Consider the following 23,380-nt stretch of genomic DNA (forward strand, 5'->3'; position numbering starts at 1 on the left):
ACTTTTCATCATGATAAACTAACTCATATGAACTATGTATGAATTGTTATTTGTTATTTAAGTAACACCCTCGGTTACGGGTAATCATTCCTCATATATATAATATATATATTATATATACACATATAAACAGAATAACAGTATTAAGAAATGATTAATAAAATCTACTAAAGAGAAATATAATATTTTATATAGGTAATACAATGATTACGGTTATAATGTTTTGCGTCCTTCGAGGTGTAAATATAAGTATAAATTAAATTATAAATTAAATGCACACAAGAGTTACATTATAATAAAACTTTTCACTTAGAATAAAATACAATTGGCTAATAGAAACTTGATAAGAATTCAGTTCAAACAAGTTTTAGTTTTGTTCCTAAGTATTGTAACTAAAAAAAACCAAACATTGTACTACCTAAATTATTGCTCAAAAAGCCTAACTATAAATTATTATCAAATACGAACATATATGGTAGGTATATGAATGAAATAAAAATAATTGGATCCTTAATACCATAGTATACTATAGTATATATATATAATTGAAATATAACTGACATACTTATATAGTTATACATATATAAAGTATAAACTATATGTACCTACATAATTTTTGTTTTGACTCCAAATAAAAATTCAATTCTTACAGCGTTATATAAAGTACTTTATATACATACATTTATAATCTGTTTATGGAGATTTATCGTTTATAAAGTATTATAGAATCTTTATATAGAAATCTTTCAATTTCTTTCAATACTATCATGGTTAAAAAAAATTTAAATCTGAAGAACAGTTTATGTAAAAATATACACTTTATGAATTGCCCAATAAGTTTATTATTCACTATAAATATTAAATACATAAAATTATTAAATATTTAATATATAGTATACCTAAACGATTAAGGCAGACAATAAGTAGGTAACAATTGAATATTTAGAATATTAACGGAATCACACTATTTATAGGTAGGCAATATAAAAATAATTAATAATATATAATATAATGCATGTATAAATGTATACGCCATCTATAAATTATTATATTGGTAGTATTATCATGTCCAGTAAAAGTAGTAAAACCATTCAACACATACATCCAACTATACAGAAACGTTGGCGCGACACCAAAGTATATCGCTCCGATGTAGAACAATAAATTATTAACCATCACTACTTAAGAATTAAAAATAATTACACAATAAAAGTTGCTGTATCTCATCAGCTAATATTTATATTTTATTACGATTATAATTGAGTAAAAATATTACAAAATATATTCGCATAATATGAATGCAAGAAATGTAATTTCAAAAAAATTAAAGACATAGGTATAATACACTTATTTAATATATTAGTATATTACGAAATAGGCCTCATTTATACAATTCGATATTGGCTCTACAACACGCCGATAATAGTTACAAGTTAAGACAACGTTGACCTATGAATTAACCCAGATTCATCAGAAATAATAACACACTTAAATACGTATATAAATTCAATAAACCCAGAAACTAATAGTAATATATACATACAAATTTAACTCTTACTCGAAATTAACGAGGTAGCTCAAATTATTTAGGATGCGGAAATAAGTTTAACATTATACCTAATGTGTGCTATTAAGTGTAAACTAACAACTGCATAAAGACATAACGCTATAAACCTATAACAAATGTATAAACTAAACATTATAGGTTTTTTAGTACCATAAATAAATACAATTTATTATACCTATCCAAAATGAAAATTAAAAGTATAAAAATATTATGTCGTGATTTTATTCTTGCATATTATTCTTGTACAAGTATTATTATTTTCAATGTTTTTCACAGAACATTAAATTAATTTAAATTTTATAAAAAATGTAACATTATAACAATGAAATATTAAATAAAATCCAAACAGTACAAGTATGATAGGTACACTTGAAACCAACACACCAAATAATATTGAATCTACAATGCAAAAAGTAAACGAGGAATGATGAAAAAGGTGAAAGAGTGAAAGACATTTCGCATTCCATTTCCACTTTTTGAATTCTGACATATAGCATTTTGCATCTTATTAGAAATATAAATATTGTTCTTCTCTCTCTTTAAGTAATATGAATCTACATATTTTTCACCAAGAACATTTCAATATTTTGTTTCTACTACTTCATATTTATCCCTTTGCAATAAAATAACGCTTAAAAACGCGACTAAAATAAAAACTGTTTACACAAAATCGGAATACATCCCAGAATACATAATAATTGCAAGTTGTACTACATTTATTCATTTATCAAATTGTTAACGTTGTGTTGTAAAATGTATTTTACTTACGCTAAATTTTCATTCATAAATTAATAAAATTGCAATTTTCAACAAAAATACCAACGAACTTAAATTTCAGTAAAATTTATTGAATTATTCAAATATGTATATACATGTATTTCCCGATCAGTAGAATATATTTCACGCCATTACGGTTTTAGTATTATCTATAACAATTACTCATAAGTACTATATTCTTTATTGTATAATATATAATCAATATTGTATTTAAATTGTATTATTTGATGTGTCCTAAGTATTTATTTCATTATAATTATAGATTAAATTTATAGCTTGTATAATAATGGTGTTACATATGCAATTATTAATTAAGATTTCTAAATTTCCGATTTTTGTAATCAATTTACAACGACCAAAGACGAAATTACAACTATCAAAAGACACATTAATATAAAATACTAGCTGTACCTACCTATTAACATCAGGCGTTCCTCGTACCAGATTTGTTTAATGAATATTATAATAAATATTTGTAAGAAAATGTACATACTATATTTGAAATAATTATATAATAACATCTACTAATATAATATGTAACCAATGCATGGGACAATCCTATAAATAAACAACAACAAATATTCTTTTTTCGTTATCTGAAAAAAACTCATGTGTGAGTTACCATTTAACTAAAGTCGGTGTAAGTGTGAGTCAGTGTAGGGATTGAAAAAATAAACTATAAACACTCTCTAAGTCTCAAAGAATTTATAGTTATAACTTATAACTTTTTATTGAAAACGGTCGAGTGATTTTTGAGTCAATTAACTTAGAATAAACCATCGAGGGTTGACAATATAGTGACCAAATATCAAAATTGGGTTAAGTTTAAATTATTATATCCCGTCAATTATATTATATTATAATAATTATAATCTATGACAACCATTTAAATTCTATACAGAAAAAAATCATTTCTACTAATTTTCTAATATTACTAAATTAAAATATTATGCAATCAATGACAAGTGACAAGCATTTATACTTAAACACAAATCGTATTGAAAACCCTTTCAATTTTTTCCGAATTTTCCATATTTTTTTTTATTTTTTTAAACTCATTTGGAATACTACAAACATTTAAAAAAAATAGTTAAATGAACAGCTTTTAATTTTTTATTATATATAGATGTATAAATTAAATAATATACATATGTTTTTTAAATAAATAAAGAGACTACAATAAAAGGATAAGGTATAGGTAAATTAATTGATTTTCTACTTACAAAACTTGTAGCATGTGCAAATATAATGCATAATATGAGTGTATGTGAACCAAAGAGTAAAAAATAACCATATAATAATAAATAATACATAGTAAGTATTATACACGCAGACTGCAGAGGCGTAATAATAGAAGTAAATAACTCATAAGTCATAACATTTTAGAGTCTGAACAGAATGTATATTTTTTTACAAGTTTCTTCTTAAGTTATAAGTTAGCTTTTTGTTATTTATAACAATTTAAAAATATCGAAAAAAATAGGCACTTACTCAATGACGAGGTAAGCTTGACACCTACTATAGGTCTAAGCGGAGCTTCTCCAAAAGCTTTCTTATTTATATTGTATTATGAATATAAAATGAAATACTATAATACCTACTACTTTGATATAAAATGCAATAGGCTACACTAACTCATAAATATTATATGAAATAATTGTGTTTATATGCGATTTATTTTAGACAAAAATTAGTTCCAACCCATCGTGAATTACTAATAGAAAAAAAAATAGGTAATTGTAATATAAATACATAATAAAATGTAGGCTTACAATCGGTGTCCGTTCAGAATCGTTTTTCATCCTAGATAGGTACTACGACTTACCATTGAAGTTATCATTTAACATAATATACTTTACAGTTACCTACTCAAATCCGAGGTACACTCGACACCTACTAGGTCTAAGCAGGGCTTCTCCGGTTTCTTTATGTTTGTATTTTGATTTATGAATATAAAAACGTGATACTTTGATACTTTCTACTTTGATATAAAATGGCATTAACTCGTAGACTAGGTTTATAATATATTATATTGATAATCAAATAAAGTGAAACTTCAAAATTACAAAGCCTCATGGGCAACAACAAAAGATTCATATCATAGATAAATTCATTAAATAAAATTAAACATATTTGGTTTAATTTGGTTATCTAAAATAATTTGTCAAACACAAAATTTCGTTAAATGGAAGCTTTACTGCCATAATGATGAATACAATAATAACTATTGTAGATTTTAAGTGTGAGCTTTATAAAACCATTTTACTTTTTTCGGAAATAAAAACGTACAATATTTTGTTTTATCAAGGTACAAAAAATTTAATTAACTAATATTTCGTCATTTTTCATCTTTAAATTTTTACCAATTCATTAAAAAACGTATTTTTGACAATTTAACATTTTTTTTAAATGTTGGTATACTCGAGGGTTACACTATACATATTTTTAGTTGATTTTATTTTTTTTTGTTGATAGGATTAAATTCATTGTTTGTTATCGATGACCAGAAGCAATTTCTTATATCAAAAATCTATATTTTTACTCAGATAGATGACGCAAATATATACAATTACACACAACATACACAATGCCAAAACCGTGATAATGTTGGGAAAGTTATCAATTAATTTTGAATTAAAAGATTATTGTTTGAAATATTACACAATATTATACCCTCGATTATACCTAATATTTATCAGGGAAATGAGTGGGTCAATACATCTGTTAATTATCACAATGGACAGTTACATTGTACTTCTTATTAATATAATATTATATATTACCTGACTTCATAACTAAGATTCGGAATAATGATACCTAGTTCATATTTGACTAGTTTACTATAGGAAAGCAACTATTTAATAAACATACAAAAATGTACAATGGAAAATAATACATACAATAATGTTATAATTTACTTTATTTTTAAATCAAATATTTCTTATCTATAAATAGATGATCTTAATACTCACTTTAAATCAATACATGACCTATTGACTTTAATCAATTCCCAGATAAATAAAATTATATTTAGAAAAATCAGTCACATAAATCCAACTCTATCGCTCAGATTGAGTACTATAATTTAGATTAAATGAATTGTATTGCTTAATTAAGTTTCCCCAAATAATTTATAAGATAATGAAAATCTTTAATTTTGATTCCAATGATAATTTTAGTAATAAGTACTTAATCAATTATAACATTTCATACTTTTAAATATTATAATAGCAAGGAGACATACAGTAGAGATACTGTTACTAAATGATAAATGTCATTATAATACCACTAGTTTTAGGTAGATAACTGATGACCATGATAATTTATTAGTTATTACATTTCCTTGACAACTCATAATAGTGTAGTTAAACAAGTTATTACGTAGGTAGTTCACACTAGCTGGGAAAAATGTTTAATCAGTTCATTATATCAGAGACATATTGATATTAAATAGATGACAATAGTCCAACTGTTGACCTCAATAAATATATCCACAGCTATGTAGGTTTTATAATATAAATTTAGAAATTAACAAAACTAATCCATATTCCAATTGTAATAATATGAAGTCCTTACCTCGCATAAGTCATGTACAATAGCTGAAACGCATATAGCTCCTCGCCTGCGCAGTGCATATTGAGGCACCGTTATGTCTAACGGTAATTTGGGAACCATTCTAATGAAACGCATTGGTCCTATATGAAAGTGAAAATGTTAATTGTTTGTTTGATTTATTTAAACATACAACAAACTCATAACAAATATCTGTTAGTTATATTTAGTTTTATATATGAGGCAGTATTGCAGGGAAAACAAATATCGAATTAGGCACTATTTATAACAAAACAACATACCTTGTTCTATATTATGTTATACTCAGAAACAAGACTCTGATCCGATTTCAACTTTTAAATGTCATTGATTTTCGCCACGTTTGATTTTGTTGGTAACAATATAATATTTATTATTTTTAACCAAAGTTTCCGAACGTAGTATAGATTTTTGAATGTTCTAGCGGGAAGTGAAAAGACTGAAACCAAACAACAACAAAAAAAACAAAATCACCCGGAAACAGTAGGTATTACAAACTTAGAACGTAACAAATAATAATAACGTTAGGTAGTTGCTAGCAGCAATTCACATTACTGTTTAATAGGTATGTACCAAGTGCAACATTTTAAATAATATTATTATTTATTATTTTGAATAACATTATCGCTATCAGGACAGGTGGCCCGTTGCACGTTCCGCTCTGCTACTATCACGGATTGAGACTTCAACTGATGGGAATTACGCGTCCGGTTTGCCTGGCCCCACTGGTTGTTATCAACGCAATCACAAATCACAATACCGTCGTCTTATCGTGGAGATTTGTTTAAAAAAAAAAATCTAATAAGTAATGAGGTTGGTCTCGGTGTATACCTACTTCTCATTTTTATTAAAATTTTTTAATTTTTTTAATTCCAAACGAACGTCTAATTCTGACCACCATCACAATGCTGTGAATTCTAACACGATTTCAATGGTCACTAACAAACACCGGTCGCTATGACAGTTTCCAGACATTCAACTTCCAGATAATGTACCAGATAGACAAGTGCCTTAAATTTCACTGGTTTTGGTAAGTGACATCGATAATCTTATAATTAAATCAGTTCACCCTGAAATTGTGTGTTCTTTTCGTGACGGGTTTTCGCAGATTGGTACTTTCACATAAAATTACAATTTGATAACTAAACCACATTTGATAATCTAAATTGTATCTGTCTAATCAAAAGTGAGGATTTACTCACTTGATTAAAACACTAGATATTCATTGTAAGTGCATCTGACCATTGGTTGTTTACCTAGGTAATTTAATTTTGAATATTATGAAAATGTAAAAAAATTTGTACAAATAGGTACAGTAGGTACATTTCATAACTATTATTTATTTATTTTTTAACTTGCAAAATGTTAAATCCTGCCTAGGTGTTTACTAGTTGTGTAATATCTATTCTAAGATATTACACAATAACCTTAAGTAGACAAACAAATTTTAACTTCAAATTATCAAAACTTCAAACCTGTTTAATGTTGGCAGTAAACAAATGTATATATTATATTAGCTTACTAAGTAGGTATTTACTAATATTTTCCAACTTCTTAAGTTGATATTTATTAAAATCAAGTATTTAATGGAAATTTTATATTTTTTCATTAAAGAATAAATTAGTATTAGTTTATTATAAAAAAAAATATCTTCTTTAATTTTGTTTCATATATTGGTTAGAAATTTTCCAAGTCTTTGAACTTCCTGCATTATGTTATTGGAATATTATGTTATTTGTGAAATTATTAACACACAAGATGATTAGATCCCCAAAAATCCCCTATAACAGTCATCCTGGTGATGTTTTTAAAGTATTCTACTAACTTGTCATCAAATTACCAATACATAATACACATTCCTGAGAAATACGTAACCTAATAAGTGTTAACTGAAAAGTGTTAGTTTCATACTTTTATAATCAATAGCTTTGCAGCATGTGGAATTAAATTTAAAAATCTAATATCCAAAGAAATAATATTCTGAAGAAAAAAACTCAATAAGCAAAAGTGTAATCTTTTAAACTCAATATAAATTAAATGTACTATCAATTACTTATTAAGTAATACCTCGAGTAATACTAAATGCTTGGATGATTATTTTATAGTCTATGGTTATTAATAAAGTGTCTAGTATTATGTAATGATAAAGTTTTTCTTTTATATATGTAGTGAAGTTATTATTTTCTTATAGTTTAATTGTCATATTTATTTTTTAATTTAATTTAAAGTGAAGTTAAAACGTTTTTTTAATTTTTTTGTTTTAATTGTAATTATTTTGTTTTTAATTGTTTCAGACAGAACATACCTAATAACTAATTAGGTAACATCTAGCTTATTAATAGCCTAGAAGTAATTTAAAAGTTAGTTAAAATATATATATATATATAAAAATGATGAGTATTAGTAAACCAAAACCTATTAATCCAGATACTCCTTTGACACTGATTAAAGACATTCAAAATAATGTAAACAACATAACTGTTATGTGCATAGTATTAGAAGTAAATCCTGCTGTACAGCTCAAAGATAACCATGAAGTTCGAACAGTAAAAGTAGCTGATAGTTCAGCATGCATCAATTTTTCCGTGTGGGATGAACCTGGTTCATTTTTATATCCAGGTGACATAATACGTGTTCACAGAGCTTATGCAATTTACTTTAGAAACTGTCTTACTCTGTATGTTGGTAAAAATGGTGAAATTGAAAAAATTGGTGATTTTATCATGACTTTTAATGAATCTGTCAATATGAGTGAAGTAAACCTTAATGCACCTCCACCACAACCACCTCCGGGAGCCAATGGGAATACAATAAGTAACGCAAGACGGACAGGAGTTGGAAAGCAAAATATGAAACCAAATACATTCAAAGGTAACAATGGAAAAAGTGGACCTAGAAGTCAAATGAGACCAGAAAGAAAATAATACAATAACTGAATAAACTTGTTATGCAATTGTATTATATGAGTTGGTGAAGAAATTCTGTGATATTAACTCATTTTTGACCCTATTTTAATATTCAAGTTTTATATTAAACTGTAATTAACTATGTACATCCTTATTTTACAAAAAAAAATTCTAAGTAATATATGTGTATTTTTCTTTAATTCCCGCTGTCAATTATTTGATTATTAGGCTATTGTTTTATGTCAATACATATATTCTTATGTTTTGAGTATTTTATTATATTGTTCATATTTTAAGCTATACCATTTGATGTTCATAAATATTCAACCTGAATGTCAATTCAGCATTTAATTACACTGTTAAGTACAATTTACAGGAATTAAACCTCAGTTTAAACTTATATAATAGATACAAGACTACCATGTGTATTTAGAATATGAATATGTAATATATTCGTCATATTGTGTTGTACATACTTAATCCAGTAGTGCTAATAGTAGGATATCATACATTTTCTCATCCCTATCTCTATGTATAGAAATATTGTAGGCATACAATTTAAATGACCTTATGTCATAAAGATTATACATAAATTAAATATTTTTCATTTTTGCCTTCCTACTTTTAGTTAAATGATAATTCAAATATTGCTTTACACTTGGGCCACAAAATTATAATGTACCTAGTTAGTTGCGCCACTGCATGATTAAGTGCTTTGTGCAGTATTTGACAAATTTCTAATGCGTACATAAGGTATAATTAATTAATAAAATTAACAACTGAGAACTGTAAACTTTTTAAACAAAATTATATTTTAATTTATATTTAAAGCTAGGTAGTATTCCATTTAAACATTCAATATTAACAAATGAATTCATAAAAACATAGTAATCATTTAAGATACAATACAATATATTATCCTTATTCCTAATGAGATTGTTTAGAACTTGTCGTGGGGACTATATATATTATGTGTAGTTGTATTTGGGAACATTTAAAAGGAGCAAAATAGATAATACTGATCTAGTTATAAATGAATATTATTCATCGATATTTGGTGTGTTATCACATATTGAATTTGTTTCATTAGAACACTGCTGCAGCACAATATCTCTAACGATGATTCCTTTTTATCGCTCATAATTTTCAAACGGTCCTGTCCGTCCACAAACATATCACTAAGTCCTCCGCACATATCATAATATGTTACACGACGACTATGGACTTATCTTCCGTTCACTCGATGTATATGTCTTCCACTGGATACGCTGTCTCTATGTATTTCTGATAGAATCTTTGGAAAGCACGTCTAAGAAAACGAATAGGGTGTTATATTTGTATTATTTCTGAACGAATAAAATACGTGTGAAATCCTTTACCCGATCGCTTCCGCCACTGGTCTCGACGATTCGTTTGCTTTAAACACGTGACATGCGAACCTCTGACATGTCGGATGTTTAGTAACGAACCCCATATATCGGTTGTCTTCCGGGTAAAACGCACAAAACGATACGTTCTTTAAAGAGTAAAAATAATCTTGACATGGTGTACTCGAATCTCTTGTCTGCTAAATTGAAAAGTACAATAAAATATACATATATAATACATAGGTAATATAGAAATTTAGATAAGTATGTATTCAACAATTTAAATAATCGCTGCTGAAAAAAATAGCACCACAGAAAAAGTGATATATAGGTATATATAGGTATGTATTCAATTTGGTTGTTGGGTATATTAAAATATATAATAAAATTCAATAAAATAAATGCGTGTAATATTATAATACATTTTTATAGGTATGCCTATGTAGAACGTAAATGTGTTATATAATAGGTATACCTAATACATATCACCATCATCTATCATTTTGAAGATTATTAATTACTTAAGTGTTGGGTACCTATTTAAAATTAGTCCATGCAGTGTGTTGCTTATGAACCTCTGTGTGCATAAGTAGGTAGTTGGGTACTTAGGTACGTGTAAATTGTACACTAAACAGTGCAGCACTTACCATCGTTGAAGATTTGGCACGATCGACCATTCGAAGTCCTTGGTCCGACACCTCAAGTATGCACGATTGTGGTTTGCAATTGGGTCGTTCAGTAATCTTCCGTATGGCTTGGCACAGCACAGAATTGCCTTTGTGCCACATTGTCTCCACCGAACCCATGTATCCCAAAAGAAACCGTTCTCGTTTCACCTTGGGCGCCGCAGAATCGAAATCCGTGTACTCGACATCTACTGCATACGCTGACGGAAACGCTCCTTGAGCTCCAGTGCGAAGGTTAACTCCTGAAACCCGTCAATATGTATAATATACAATAGTATTATATGATATTGTTGTGACGTTAACATTGCCATCAATATTCCCGTCGAGATCAAACAGTAAATATGTACCTTCGCACCAACAGTCTTCGGCTTCCTTTTGCACGTAAATCGGATCACCGATATCCACTTCCAACTCGTCCCGGTGCCTAGGAACGAACTTGTACAGACCTCTGTGCGTGGCCTCTAATAGCTCTAATTGAGATAATGGAAGACCCGATGAACACGAAGACGCTGGAGTCGGAGTGTCTGCGCATAAATAATAGTCAAATTAAGGTTTCATTAAGATAAGTTGAGAGCGTAATAATATGTATTAATGTAATTGTTGTGGGCTCATTACCGATTTCTTGTGGTGAACTAGATTTGGCTCTCTCGGGCGAATGAACTAATGATATACCCGAGTCTGGAGACCGACATTCAGAATCTCGAAGTCCCGATACGAACGATTTCCTTCTATCCGGCGAAAATACTTCTCCTAATTCGTCGGCCAAGCTTAACACCGAACCAGCTTCGAATAGGTATTTATAAATTGTTCACGTTAGTCAATTGATAATTTAATCGAATAACCAAATGCCCTTTCAATTGAAATCAATATGTTATTATTTATTATCAATACCTAATATAGTTAGGTAATAAAAACTTATTTTTATCGCACTTTAAACATTAATAGTTTTATAATAATATTAAAGTTTGAAAAACTACGTTGTAACTTGTAAGTGTGTATTGTTTTCTTTAAATATGACATTTGGTTTGCAATCAAAAATAAAAACAAATATTATTACTTTTATTTTTTGGTAATTCGGGTAATTTTCTTCTTCTTTTTTCGTGCCTCAAGCGCACAATTTGACTGTAATATACAGGTATGAATGTTAACCTCGGGTATTTTTGAATATTTACTTGTAAACCCCTAGGTCTTAATACTATGTCTTACTTGTTTTTTGGTTCATTTTGATCGTCGTCTGAATTGGAAAACACATTGAAAGCATTATTGGTGTCAACATTTTTGATGATTGTAGCTTCAGTCGATGACTCTTCGTCTGATAATACATCATGAACTAGACTAAACAGTCAAATATTATTACAAGTGGTAAAATAGTAAATATACTATACAATATATTTTAAAATTAAAATAAATCGTTCTAAATAACTATTTATTATACTTGCTATACTATATACTATAATAATTACGAATGATAATTGAAAACACACCCTCATGTGTTGTTTCAAAATGGAAAATAATGGGTGCTACTGAAATATGAGTATAATGAGTATGTTCTGAATCAAGGAAGCATGAAACAATCTTTTAGCTTAGATATCATTTTATAGAATCAAAGAAAAACAATACAAAAGTCATCAACATTTAATCTCTAGCTTATGGGACAATGCGTCCAAACGTATTTCTCCCATGAATATTATACCTACATTAAATTAAATGATGGCATTCAATAAAAAATCATATGATTATATAATTTTAAAATAGATGGTAAAATTACAACTTTTTAAATAAATATCAAGAACTTGTTGAAATGTTAGTACCTATAGTAAAAATCACTCATGTGCTTCAATGAATATAAATTAAGATGAGTAAAATTTAAAAATAATAATTACATCAAGTTGTCGTTTATGTTATACGATTTATAGTAATGTAAGAGTCAGAACCTTGAATGTTCAATAAATAATAATATAAATTATAATGGAGAAGTTAAGTATCGGGTGTTATGTCTAGCCACCTTTAAAAATTGTAAGTACCTATACATTTTAATATTTGATCAATTAAAACCATAAATATGCGAGTTGTAGGTATAAGTAAAGACTAGTCTTTAGACTATCTCTACTAAAGATATTATGTCAAATCTTTATACTGGCGTTGTATACAACTATAATGAATTAATATTTTTTTATAACAGCATAATTTTTAATTTTGAACGTCTGAGTTGATTTTTATGTCAAAACGAAGATTTTATTTATATTTCATGACTTTTAAAATATCTTAAGAATATTTATCGTGTGTAACAATATTATATTAGGTAGGTACTCAAGTTCACACATATACATTATACGTCCTTGTAACATACGACAGTAAGTTTTCATCAATAGTAATAACTTCCTCATTAATTTATTGCACCTAGGTATTTCGTCGTTTACTTTTATATTATCATGTTTAAAAATAATAAATATTAATAAGTAAATCTGTAGGAAAATAGGGTTTTCAATTATCTTGACCTTCAAAAAATGTATTTTAATTAACCTGCATATCTACCTCGATTATTATACTATATAGGTAGTTGGTCGTCTGATACCAAATTAATGTAATCGAATTATTCATTATTTATATACTTACATACATTTCACTATCAAGCGAGAGAACACGCCGATTCTGTGCATCCCTACTATAAACACCCAGCCGTCAAGACCGGTTCTACTTCGGCAGGATGTCGCGTGAGGATTAGCAAAATTACGAGCTGGGCGTATTCTATCGCTGAAAAGAGTATACTTATTCCTTCATTTTAATTGTACATATTATTAATCTACTCAATCCCAATTATCTTCGAATCGAAAATGTTTTATAATTATTTTTTTATATATTACTATGTTTTTAAAATTTAATATTCTTTGTTTTTTTTTTTAAAGAAATTATTTAAAATGAGTGGATTAAGTAATCGAAATTTTAAAAACGCTTAAGCACAGTAGGATGATCTATACCTATATTTAAATCCTCCTGAATAAACGGTGAAAATTTGTAGATTTACAACAATTCTAAGACACTTAGATTTTGATTTTTGATACAGCAGAGCAGTACCCACTTGTCAACTCTTTTTTTTAAATTTAGATGTAGGTAGGTATTTATAATTCAAAATTCAAACGACTAGTTTGTCAGTTGGTTATTAAAGGTAATATAAATGTATACAAAATCAATATTGATTGCTGATTAATAAAAGATATTTTAAGTCATGCAACTTTAATATCAGAATTATGTCAACAATTGGTTAGTTTTAATGAAACCAGGTATACAATATTATGATGACTAACAACATGACTTTTGGAGCAAATCTAAGAGGCTGTAGTCTGTTAAATGATAATTTTTATCCTTTTTAACTGCTAAGTGTCTTGTCCGATATTATTGACATCAAAATCTTCTCATATTCCCACATTTAATATTAATCTGTCTCTATAGACTATAATACACTGTACCAGAGATATATTGATACCTACCTAATATTTTAAAAATTACCACAATTAATTGTTTATTTATTTTATTTGTATTTATTCTTTAGGAAGTTAAACTACGTAACAGCAATATAATGTATAACGATAAATGATAATCAATAAACAAAATAAACAAATAATAAAAAAAATTTTAAAAATAGTGCAAAAATGTTGTCATCGGCCGGGTATCGAACCACTAACATTTATTAATTGTTGATTAAAAGCTATTGGTTGACTTTGAACGTATTGAATAACCATTATTTTTCGAAAACTTACTGAACAAGAAATGTGAAAAAAAGACGGTTTTTCATCAAACTCTTCCACGGCACTTACACCTCCTACTTCAGTTGGCTTCAGAGAGCTTAGCTTTCGGAGAGCTTATTTAGTTTCTACACTCTCTAGGTCGACAACGCCATCGGATGTACAAGTGTTTTAGCTATTATTTGAGTACTTAAATACACGGTTTGTTTGTTCTCGTGACAGCGAATTAAAACGATTTACAATAATATATATATATCTATCTGGGATTATTTATTATCATAATTTGACAGTTAAAACATACAATATTATATAAATTATATATATTATGAATATATATATGTAGCTTGTACTTACTTTTTGGAGGGGGGGGGGGGGTAAAAATGAAATCTGTCAGTAACTACCTACCTACCTTTTCAAAGCAATCTGCAGGAAAAACAAATAATTTTAGTATACTTATTTGTATTAATTTATAAACAACGAAGTAACGAGACGTTAACGCTGCAAGAAAAAAATAGAGAATTATACTATTGTACTAACTCCTCTATATATCTATGCTTCCCATACAAAATGGTCAATTAACAGGTGTGTGTAGTTATAGTACTATATAGTTCATATAATGAAGTGCGGTATGCAGTGCTATCAAATATCAATTGTTTTCATATAGGTACGATAACTGATTTGTATACACATACAAAAGCCAGAACTATTGTGTTTTGAATTTGTGATTGTGAGCACACACACTGCGGTCTGCGACACTGTTAATAATTCTTGATCATAATTCATAATACAAAGGTACCGATAAAATGCATACCTACTACGTAAATAATTTCTGAAAATTGTGTTCACATACATATTGTTTAATTTAAACTTAAAAATAACTATATGTACTATATAGTTCAAATGAAATTAATATTTTAAATCATAAATAAATTTTATAAATACCTCATCAACCTTAAGCATTATCTACTATAATACTAGAAAATCGATTGTATTTATATAAGTTTATTTTAATAAATTGAGAGTATTTTAATTTACTGACTTAGGTATATATTTATTATCTATTGGCCAATCTTTTTAAAGCATGTAGGTATGTGCATGTATATTTTAATGTACCTATAATCTATATAGATGATGCTGCAATAAAAAGTGGTTAAGATTAGAAAACTTAAAAAATACGGTCTATTGTGAGCACCTAGTATCTAAACCTCGGTTTTTAGTTGTAATGAATCTTAAGATAATCTATATTATTTAAAACGTTATTTACAGTGACGACTGACGAGTACCCAAAATCAAGATTATACGTAAAATATTGTTCAATAGGTAATCAGAAATACTATAATAATATAGTGGCATATAATAATTAAAACAATAATTTGTAGGAAAACAAATTTAAAAATTTTATTTGGAGGAATTCAGCCCCCGTAACCCCTACCCTTCGATAGTTCGATCAGCGTCCAGGAGTACAAACGCAACGACACGCCTTCTGCTGCCCTAATTTTTTACCGAATTTTTTTCTTATTCCCAAAAAAATATTTATAGATTGAAATCAAATGAAACTATAGATTTGGAACAAAATTAACAACAAATTGACTGTTAAGAAGCATTAGAATTTTTGTTCAATAGATATAGTTAATGTACGTTAATAATTTAAAAAATTAATGAAACTTATAGGTTACCTACTAATGTAAAATAATCGAGATTTTTTTGGTATAACGTATACTATTGGAAAATAAAGAGGTGCCAAAGAAAAGTAACTCATTTTGACATACAATGATAGGTTTTTTTTAATAATGGAATAAGCGTAACTAATAATTAATAAAGCATTATTTTTGTAAACAACACAATTTACAATTGTGCTCACAATATTTGAAATATATATATGTATAATGTATATATATTTCCGAAAAAACTTTGGGGGGAGGGGCATAAGTGTCTCACTTACACCTGTAGATCACCAAACTCACCCTATGAATAACGGCAACATTAAACAATAATTATCAAACGACTTTTCACGACCCACGGAACTAGGAGGTAAATTTTAACCACGCCACCAAGCGTAAAATTTATCTTTAAAACCACGTATACTATTAACGTAGATGAATATAACTTATTAAATAGTCTGTATCAGTGTATCAGTTGCTCCATTTGTTTATTATAATAGGGGTGCCAAAATGTAAGCAAGCAATTTTTTTTTCATCCATTCAGACCAATTTTTCTTAATATTATACTAAATACATTTTTATGTGTATACCTAAATGCGCGTGTATGGAATTGAATAAGAGTTATAGGTATATTTCATATTTTATTGAATTAAAAAAAATTGAAAAGTTGGAAGACGGAAGTTCAAAAATGGTATTGTCGTGCATGCTTGATTTTTGTAATATCAACGTATAATATTAATATATTATATTATACTTACAATAAATGTATATTACCTCCATAATTATATCATATTATGTACCTACTCCAAAGTACACCCTGTCACCCACCTAATGGCGTTCCTGAACAATCTAAAAAATTCACTACATCGGTCCTAAAAATTAAAATAGTTTTGCGACACTACGTATTATATTTATATTTACATAAAATTTGAATATGACTAACGTCTAACACTATATAGTACCTAGTGTACCTGTATCTCTGTAGCAGATCACTATACTAACTAAATATTAACGATTTGTCCATGAGTATTTATCAATCTTTATAACATGTATTTAGGCAGGCCGGTGGGCTTAACGAACCTATACATAACCTCTCCACCCAACTTTCATCCCCCTCCACTACCATAAGCACTCAACTGGACTCCTCGAGTACTAAATTATAATAACAATAATATTCTGTAACATGCCAAATAACTAACTACTAACATATAACCGAAGGATTCGCACAGGGAAGTACTACGTACCTGCACCTACTTTAAATGCAATATGTTAAATATTATATTGCTATTTACCTATGCCTTTAAAAAAAAAATACTGTGCCGTCTTAACTTACGTATAGGTCTGCGCGGACGCCCTCAGGTGTTGAGGTAGTGATTCGAATATTTGCCTGAATTCTTCGAACTCGGAATCAGCCATTGTTTCCGCGTACGATATGCATGCGTGTGTGTTACACAACGGTCGCTGTCGGTTTCGATGTCGTAGAGGGATTATTATATTAAAATAACACATACATAGTATTATTATCTCATCGTGGACATCGGAAAAACTGCCGATTTTTTCCAGACGCGCTCGCACACACACACACACACTCACGAACGGCCGCCCCGCAAGTTGTATGGTATTGATTATTGTCGTTTCCACCCTGTGCCTTATTATAGTATTACATTACTATCGCGCGCACTCCGTAGACCTCTCGGCTGGTCGCGCTCGTGCATAATATGCAAGAAGTATTTATATTTTTATAATATACCGTGCTTTTTTACAGTAATGTGTATTTTCGAGATAATTATTGTTATACTAACGTAATATTTTATATTATACATATTGTATACAGTAAACCTTTAAGTTTACGCGCGGATTTGTCGATTTTCGTTTTATTATTTCTCCACTGTTTGAGAACCAATTTGCACTGACGCGCATTTTGAGAACCGACGACGACAACAACACTGTCTACTTGTCGTTATCATACACTTCCCGCGTGTTACGCCGAAAAGGCAAAAACAGTGATAACAAGACTTAGATGTGATTATTTGCCGATGCTGATATCGGTCCGACGACGTTACGCGTAGAGCAATAATTCAGCAGCTTCGTTTACACAATTTTTTTGTTTCGGTTCTGAATCGATTTCGTACGCGATGACCACGAAAAGTTACATATTAGACAATGGGGCATACACGGCCAAAGTCGGACACACGGACGATGAGGCTCCCAAGTAAGTCACTATGCAACACTGGTGTTGACATTGTTAAACGTAAGTACCAATTTACAATATACCTTATTAATATTATTGTTTTCAGGATTATACCCAATTATATTATGAAGGCCAAGAGCGAACGGAGGAGGACATTAATCGGTGATCAGCTTTCAGAGTGTCGAGACAAATCGGGACTGTACTTCATGTTGGGCTTTCAAAAGGTATTAGAAAACAGGCGCTCAGCATTTTTTGAATGTCAAAATACTTGCTCTAATAATTATGCATTCAAATGTATAAGTATAATTAACAATTTAAGTTACTACACTTTTAGGGTTACTTGTTGAACTGGGATATTCAGAAAACAGTATGGGATTATATATTTAGTAAAGATTGTTGCAAAGCCAACTTTCTTGAAATGCCACTAATTGTGACTGAACCATACTTCAATTTTAGTTCTATTCAGGAAGGAATGACAGAAATGTTTTTTGAAGAATATGAGTTCCAAGCCTTATTGAGAACTAATGGTAAATAAATATCTTAATTATACTCATTTATCATGATAAGTACATTAAACATGGTTTTTTTAGCTGGAAATCTGTCTTGTTACCATTATCACTATGATAAACCATCCACCAAATGTTGCTTGGTTGTTGAAACGGGTTACAGTTTTACCCATATTGTTCCTTACATTTTACAAAAAAAATTCAAGCCTGGAATATTACGTGTCAATGTTGGTGGCAAAATTCTTACTAATCATTTGAAAGAAGTGATATCATACCGACAGTTACATGTTATGGAAGAAACATACGTTATGAATCAATGCAAAGAAGACTTGTGTTTTATGTCTACAGATTTTAATAGAGATCATAAAATTGCAAAAATGAAATGGCCTAAAAATACTATTGTCAGAGACTATGTTTTACCTGATTATACGACTGTGAATAGGGGAATTATACGAACATTAGACGAGACTTCTGTGAGCAGAACTATTGATAAAGATCAGGTAAGTAAAAATTATGATGCCATTTTTACAGTTAGGTATTTGGTATATTATTTATTATTGCCATTTTTTACATTAGCAAGTTTTACGCATGAACAATGAACGTTTTACAATACCAGAAATCTTATTCTATCCAAATGATATTGGTATACCACAAATGGGTATATCAGAAGCGATTGTTCTCAGTATAAATTTGTGCCCAGAAGAGACTAGGTCTCATCTATACAACAACATCATTGTAACTGGTGGTAACGGTTGTTTTCCTGGTTTTCAAGAGCGCCTTACTAAAGAAGTGCGGGCTCTTGCTCCTGATGAATTTGATGTTTCAGTAACTGTACCTGAAAAGTAAACAAAATTATAAGCTTAACAAAAATAAAATGTATAAATTCTTTTTAAATTTTCAGTCCAATTACATATGCGTGGCATGGAGGAAATTTACTAAGTAAAGATCCAGATTTTTTTTCACTTGTGGTGACTAAAGAAGAATATGATGAAGAAGGATTTTCTGCGTGCCATCGATTTGATGTTTAGATACAATAAGACTGAAAATAGAAAACATTAATTATTATTTATTGCATACAAATATTATAGACATTTAGTTTAACTTTCTATGAAACAATATGTGTGAAAATACCAATGAAATTAAAATATTTTTAATATTTAAAAATAAAACCTCTCAGACAGTTAAACATTTTGACTATATTTTCATAGTGAAAACGTATTATGTCTGTTATCTATTTCTCAACATATTTTTATAATTTTTTATTTTTCTTCTAATTTTCTTTATAAACGTATCTATGATAGAAAAAACTGTGATAGTTTTATCATTATCCTATATTTTTACTATTAATTAAATATGATGTAATTATTATTATGTAAAATAAAATATTTTTGTACTAAATATTGACTTTTTTTCTCCTTTCATTAGTTATACAAGTATCTTATGTCTATTGTCTACTATGCTATTATATAGAGCAGCGGTTCTCAACCTTTTTGAATTTGTGGCCCCCTATAATGTCACCAAGATGTCCAACGACCCTTTGTAAGCATTAAAATATTGAACCAACTGTTATTATTGTATTTATTTGTGTATATATTTTACAAAAAAAGGTATATTATGAACACTTCAATGAACCTTTTTATCGACTATCGGACTATCCAAAAACAAAAATATATATATATTATGACACTTACTAAAAATTATAAGATTCTAAGTGAATCAATTTTTTTCCCACATGGATTGACGACCCTAAAATAATTGTTGGCGACCCCGGTTGAAAATCGCTGGTATAGAGTACTTATAGGTAATTTAATTTTGTTTTAACTTTCCGGATAATTAATTAAATATTCAGATTAAAACAACATTGGTATTCAAAAATCTTAAAATATTATTATTAATACATGTCATGTATTTGTTGTAGTAATCTTTCATCAAGTCTTAGATCTCACTATAATCATCATTTGTATTGTTTGTATTTTAATATTCTTTAATACCTATAGAAATAAATAGAAACAAAAAAATACCCTTACAAGATTTATATTAAAAAAAAGTTTTGGACAATATCCTTCATTGGCAATTCAACTGTTAATAACTATTAATTATCATGGCTCTTTAGCCATTGTACACTATTTCCACTCACTAGAACTTAACGATCAGTGAGCTATCTATATTATTAATAATATTATTTTGTATAATCAATATTAATAAAACCTAAAAAGTCACTTGTTACAATTTTAAATATTTTAAAAATACATAATTTTCACAATTTTATTGAATTATTTTGAATCTGCTTTTCTTTATTTTAGCATAACTTGAATTATAAAAATACTACACTAAATAGATTTCTCATATAACACAAATTTGTTACAGACTTGTTAAAATGGAACCAAAACGATCAAGACTTTCAATGACTTGGACTTTGAGACCAGTGTTGCCAGAGAATGTAACAACTGATAGCATTGCCACAGTGAATGTGTTTGTTGACACTATTATTGATCGAACCTCAACCAGCAAAATCGTTAAGGATCTTGGACAATTGTCTGTGATAAATTCTTTAACACATCTTAAACGCGTTAAAAATCAAACGATCATACTAATGTTAGCCAACGATTTAAATTCAGATGATTGTGTGGCAGAGTTGGAAAGAAAAGGATTTAACTTTGCTGGCCTATCTGGTCGACCTGAGATCATTCCAGTCCCGGCTTGCATGCCAAAAACATGTAGCCAGAACCTACAAGCTCGTAAGCTGTGGCCATGTAACTTTCATCCAGACAAACGACTAGAGTCAATATTGAGTGGTGATTTTTTTAATCAACTTGAACTTGCCATTATTGATGGATACATGAGGACGGCATTGGCATGTGCAACTGGTGGGGTGGGTGCTGTGGTGGTCGATCCTTTAAACAATTTGATTATAGCTCAAAGTGGTGATTTCCGTACCAAACACCCTGTAAAGCATGCAATCATGTGTGTGGTAGATAAAGTGGCCCAGGCTCAAGGAGGTGGAGCATGGAACTCTTCGTCTACCATAGCTAAAACATCTAGAGTCACTAATGACAAGACTGGGCCATACTTATGTACAGGATATGATGTGTATGTAACCAAAGAACCATGCGTGATGTGTGCGATGGCATTAGTGCACAGCAGAGCGAGAAGAGTTTTCTATGGATATGAAGATGATAGCAGACCAGGAGGCTTGGGTGGATCAGTCAGCATACATCTTCTCAAAGGAATAAACCACAGATTTGAAGTTTTTGCTGGTGTTTTAGAAGAAGAGTGCAGGACTGCAGCATTGGCTTCGCATACCAACAATATTACTCAGAACATACAACACACCATGTAAATTGCAGAATACTGAAATCTACCAAATAAACTGACACATATGTTTCTATGTTTGTCTTAAATATTGTTAATTATTAGCATTTATTGCTAACATATTTAGTTTGTACCTACTACAGAACCTAATAACCTATCCAATATTCAGTGTATTTAGCTACTAAACCTACTGTACAGTGTTGAAAAATTTATTTGACTTTTAAATTTCTGAAGTAAAAGAATATATATAGGTACGTTATACCGATTAAATTATCTTTTAAACTTCTTTTGAGGTACTACCTAATGGCTAATTGTAACAAATATTTAACTAAAATACTAAATAGTAAATTTTAAATCTAAAAAAATTGTGAAATTCTTAATAATTTTTCTAAAATTAGGGAAAACTATAGAAAATGATTGGCCTTTTTATATTAAAAACTGTTGTCCTATAAATAATTAAGTTTGACTGTTAAAATTGGACTGAAAACTGAAAATTTATTCAAAATGCATCTCCAAAATTATCAACTAGACTTGAAATTTTAACTCTTATCAGTTATCAACAAATGTCTGAAAATATTGAAAATACAATTGTTCAAGTTCTTTTTTTTTAATTGAATACATAAGACATTTAAATAGAAAAAATTCATGTAGGTGTTAGACGGTGTAGTCTTCAGTCAAGGGAGGGGGAAGGCAATGGTGGACTGGGCGAGTCTGGGCCACTGTGCAATTGGGCATTGGTGGACCTGTGTCATCTAATGTACCCCAAGCTAGTACAAAATAATCCACATGGTAGAGTAGGTATTATTATTGCTGACGATTTCTTAGGACCTCTTCTATTAATCTATTTAGAACTCTTTTGTAGTAGTCCGGCTGTATTATACAGTTTTTGGAATAAAGTATACATATTGCTATTTGTGTTATGTTACACTACCACATGTCTTAAGGTTACAAGGATTATGATTTATGGTTTTAACTGTTTTAAGTTTTCTACCACAAAATAAGCAAAACACTGAGGTAACTAAATCATTAAATTTTATCCAGTCACACAAAGTAGGTATATACGATAACATTTT

General features: G+C 28.9%; 5 protein-coding genes across 6 annotated transcripts in view; 3 read left to right on the forward strand and 2 right to left on the reverse strand.

Annotated features, from left to right (window-relative positions):
- The window catches only part of LOC111041894 (high affinity cAMP-specific 3',5'-cyclic phosphodiesterase 7A-like), a 119,522-nt gene extending 112,984 nt beyond the window's left edge, over positions 1-6,538 (reverse strand). The window contains exons 1-2 of the mRNA XM_022326341.1: positions 6,199-6,538; positions 5,921-6,039 (exon numbers count right to left, since the gene is read on the reverse strand). Of these exons, the coding sequence (XP_022182033.1) occupies positions 5,921-6,034 (114 nt within the window). The 5' untranslated portion in view covers positions 6,035-6,039; positions 6,199-6,538. The remainder of the gene's footprint in view (positions 1-5,920; positions 6,040-6,198) is intronic.
- A 126-nt stretch (positions 6,539-6,664) lies between these two features.
- LOC111041899 (probable inactive tRNA-specific adenosine deaminase-like protein 3) lies at positions 6,665-22,396 on the forward strand. Its single transcript, XM_022326350.1, has 2 exons — positions 6,665-6,965; positions 21,363-22,396. The coding sequence occupies exon 2, from the start codon at positions 21,373-21,375 to the stop codon at positions 22,333-22,335; it is 963 nt and encodes a 320-aa protein (XP_022182042.1). The 5' UTR covers positions 6,665-6,965; positions 21,363-21,372; the 3' UTR covers positions 22,336-22,396.
- On the forward strand, positions 8,326-8,859 carry LOC111041890 (SOSS complex subunit B homolog). Its single transcript, XM_022326334.1, has one exon. It carries the CDS (start codon positions 8,326-8,328, stop codon positions 8,857-8,859), a length of 534 nt encoding a protein of 177 aa, XP_022182026.1.
- On the reverse strand, positions 9,266-17,926 carry LOC111041896 (JNK-interacting protein 1). 2 transcript variants are annotated; one of them, XM_022326348.1, is made up of 8 exons: positions 17,632-17,926; positions 12,101-12,229; positions 11,952-12,016; positions 11,510-11,677; positions 11,242-11,418; positions 10,856-11,136; positions 10,221-10,405; positions 9,266-10,150 (listed from the first exon to the last, which is right to left on the reverse strand). In XM_022326348.1, the coding sequence occupies exons 1-8, from the start codon at positions 17,805-17,807 to the stop codon at positions 10,078-10,080; spliced, it is 1,254 nt and encodes a 417-aa protein (XP_022182040.1). In that variant the 5' UTR covers positions 17,808-17,926; the 3' UTR covers positions 9,266-10,077. The 2 variants fall into 2 exon arrangements, with proteins under 2 accessions (XP_022182040.1, XP_022182039.1); XM_022326347.1 differs by having other exon boundaries at positions 10,221-10,408.
- On the forward strand, positions 18,315-20,334 carry LOC111041898 (actin-related protein 6). The gene is made up of 6 exons (XM_022326349.1): positions 18,315-18,510; positions 18,596-18,713; positions 18,824-19,016; positions 19,080-19,495; positions 19,572-19,837; positions 19,897-20,334. Exons 1-6 carry the CDS (start codon positions 18,434-18,436, stop codon positions 20,021-20,023), a joined length of 1,197 nt encoding a protein of 398 aa, XP_022182041.1. The 5' UTR covers positions 18,315-18,433; the 3' UTR covers positions 20,024-20,334.
- Positions 22,397-23,380: the final 984 nt, after the last annotated feature.

The sequence above is a fragment of the Myzus persicae genome, unplaced genomic scaffold (assembly GCF_001856785.1).
Source record: "Myzus persicae strain clone G006 unplaced genomic scaffold, MPER_G0061.0, whole genome shotgun sequence".
Classification (NCBI taxonomy): Eukaryota; Metazoa; Arthropoda; class Insecta; order Hemiptera; family Aphididae; genus Myzus; species Myzus persicae.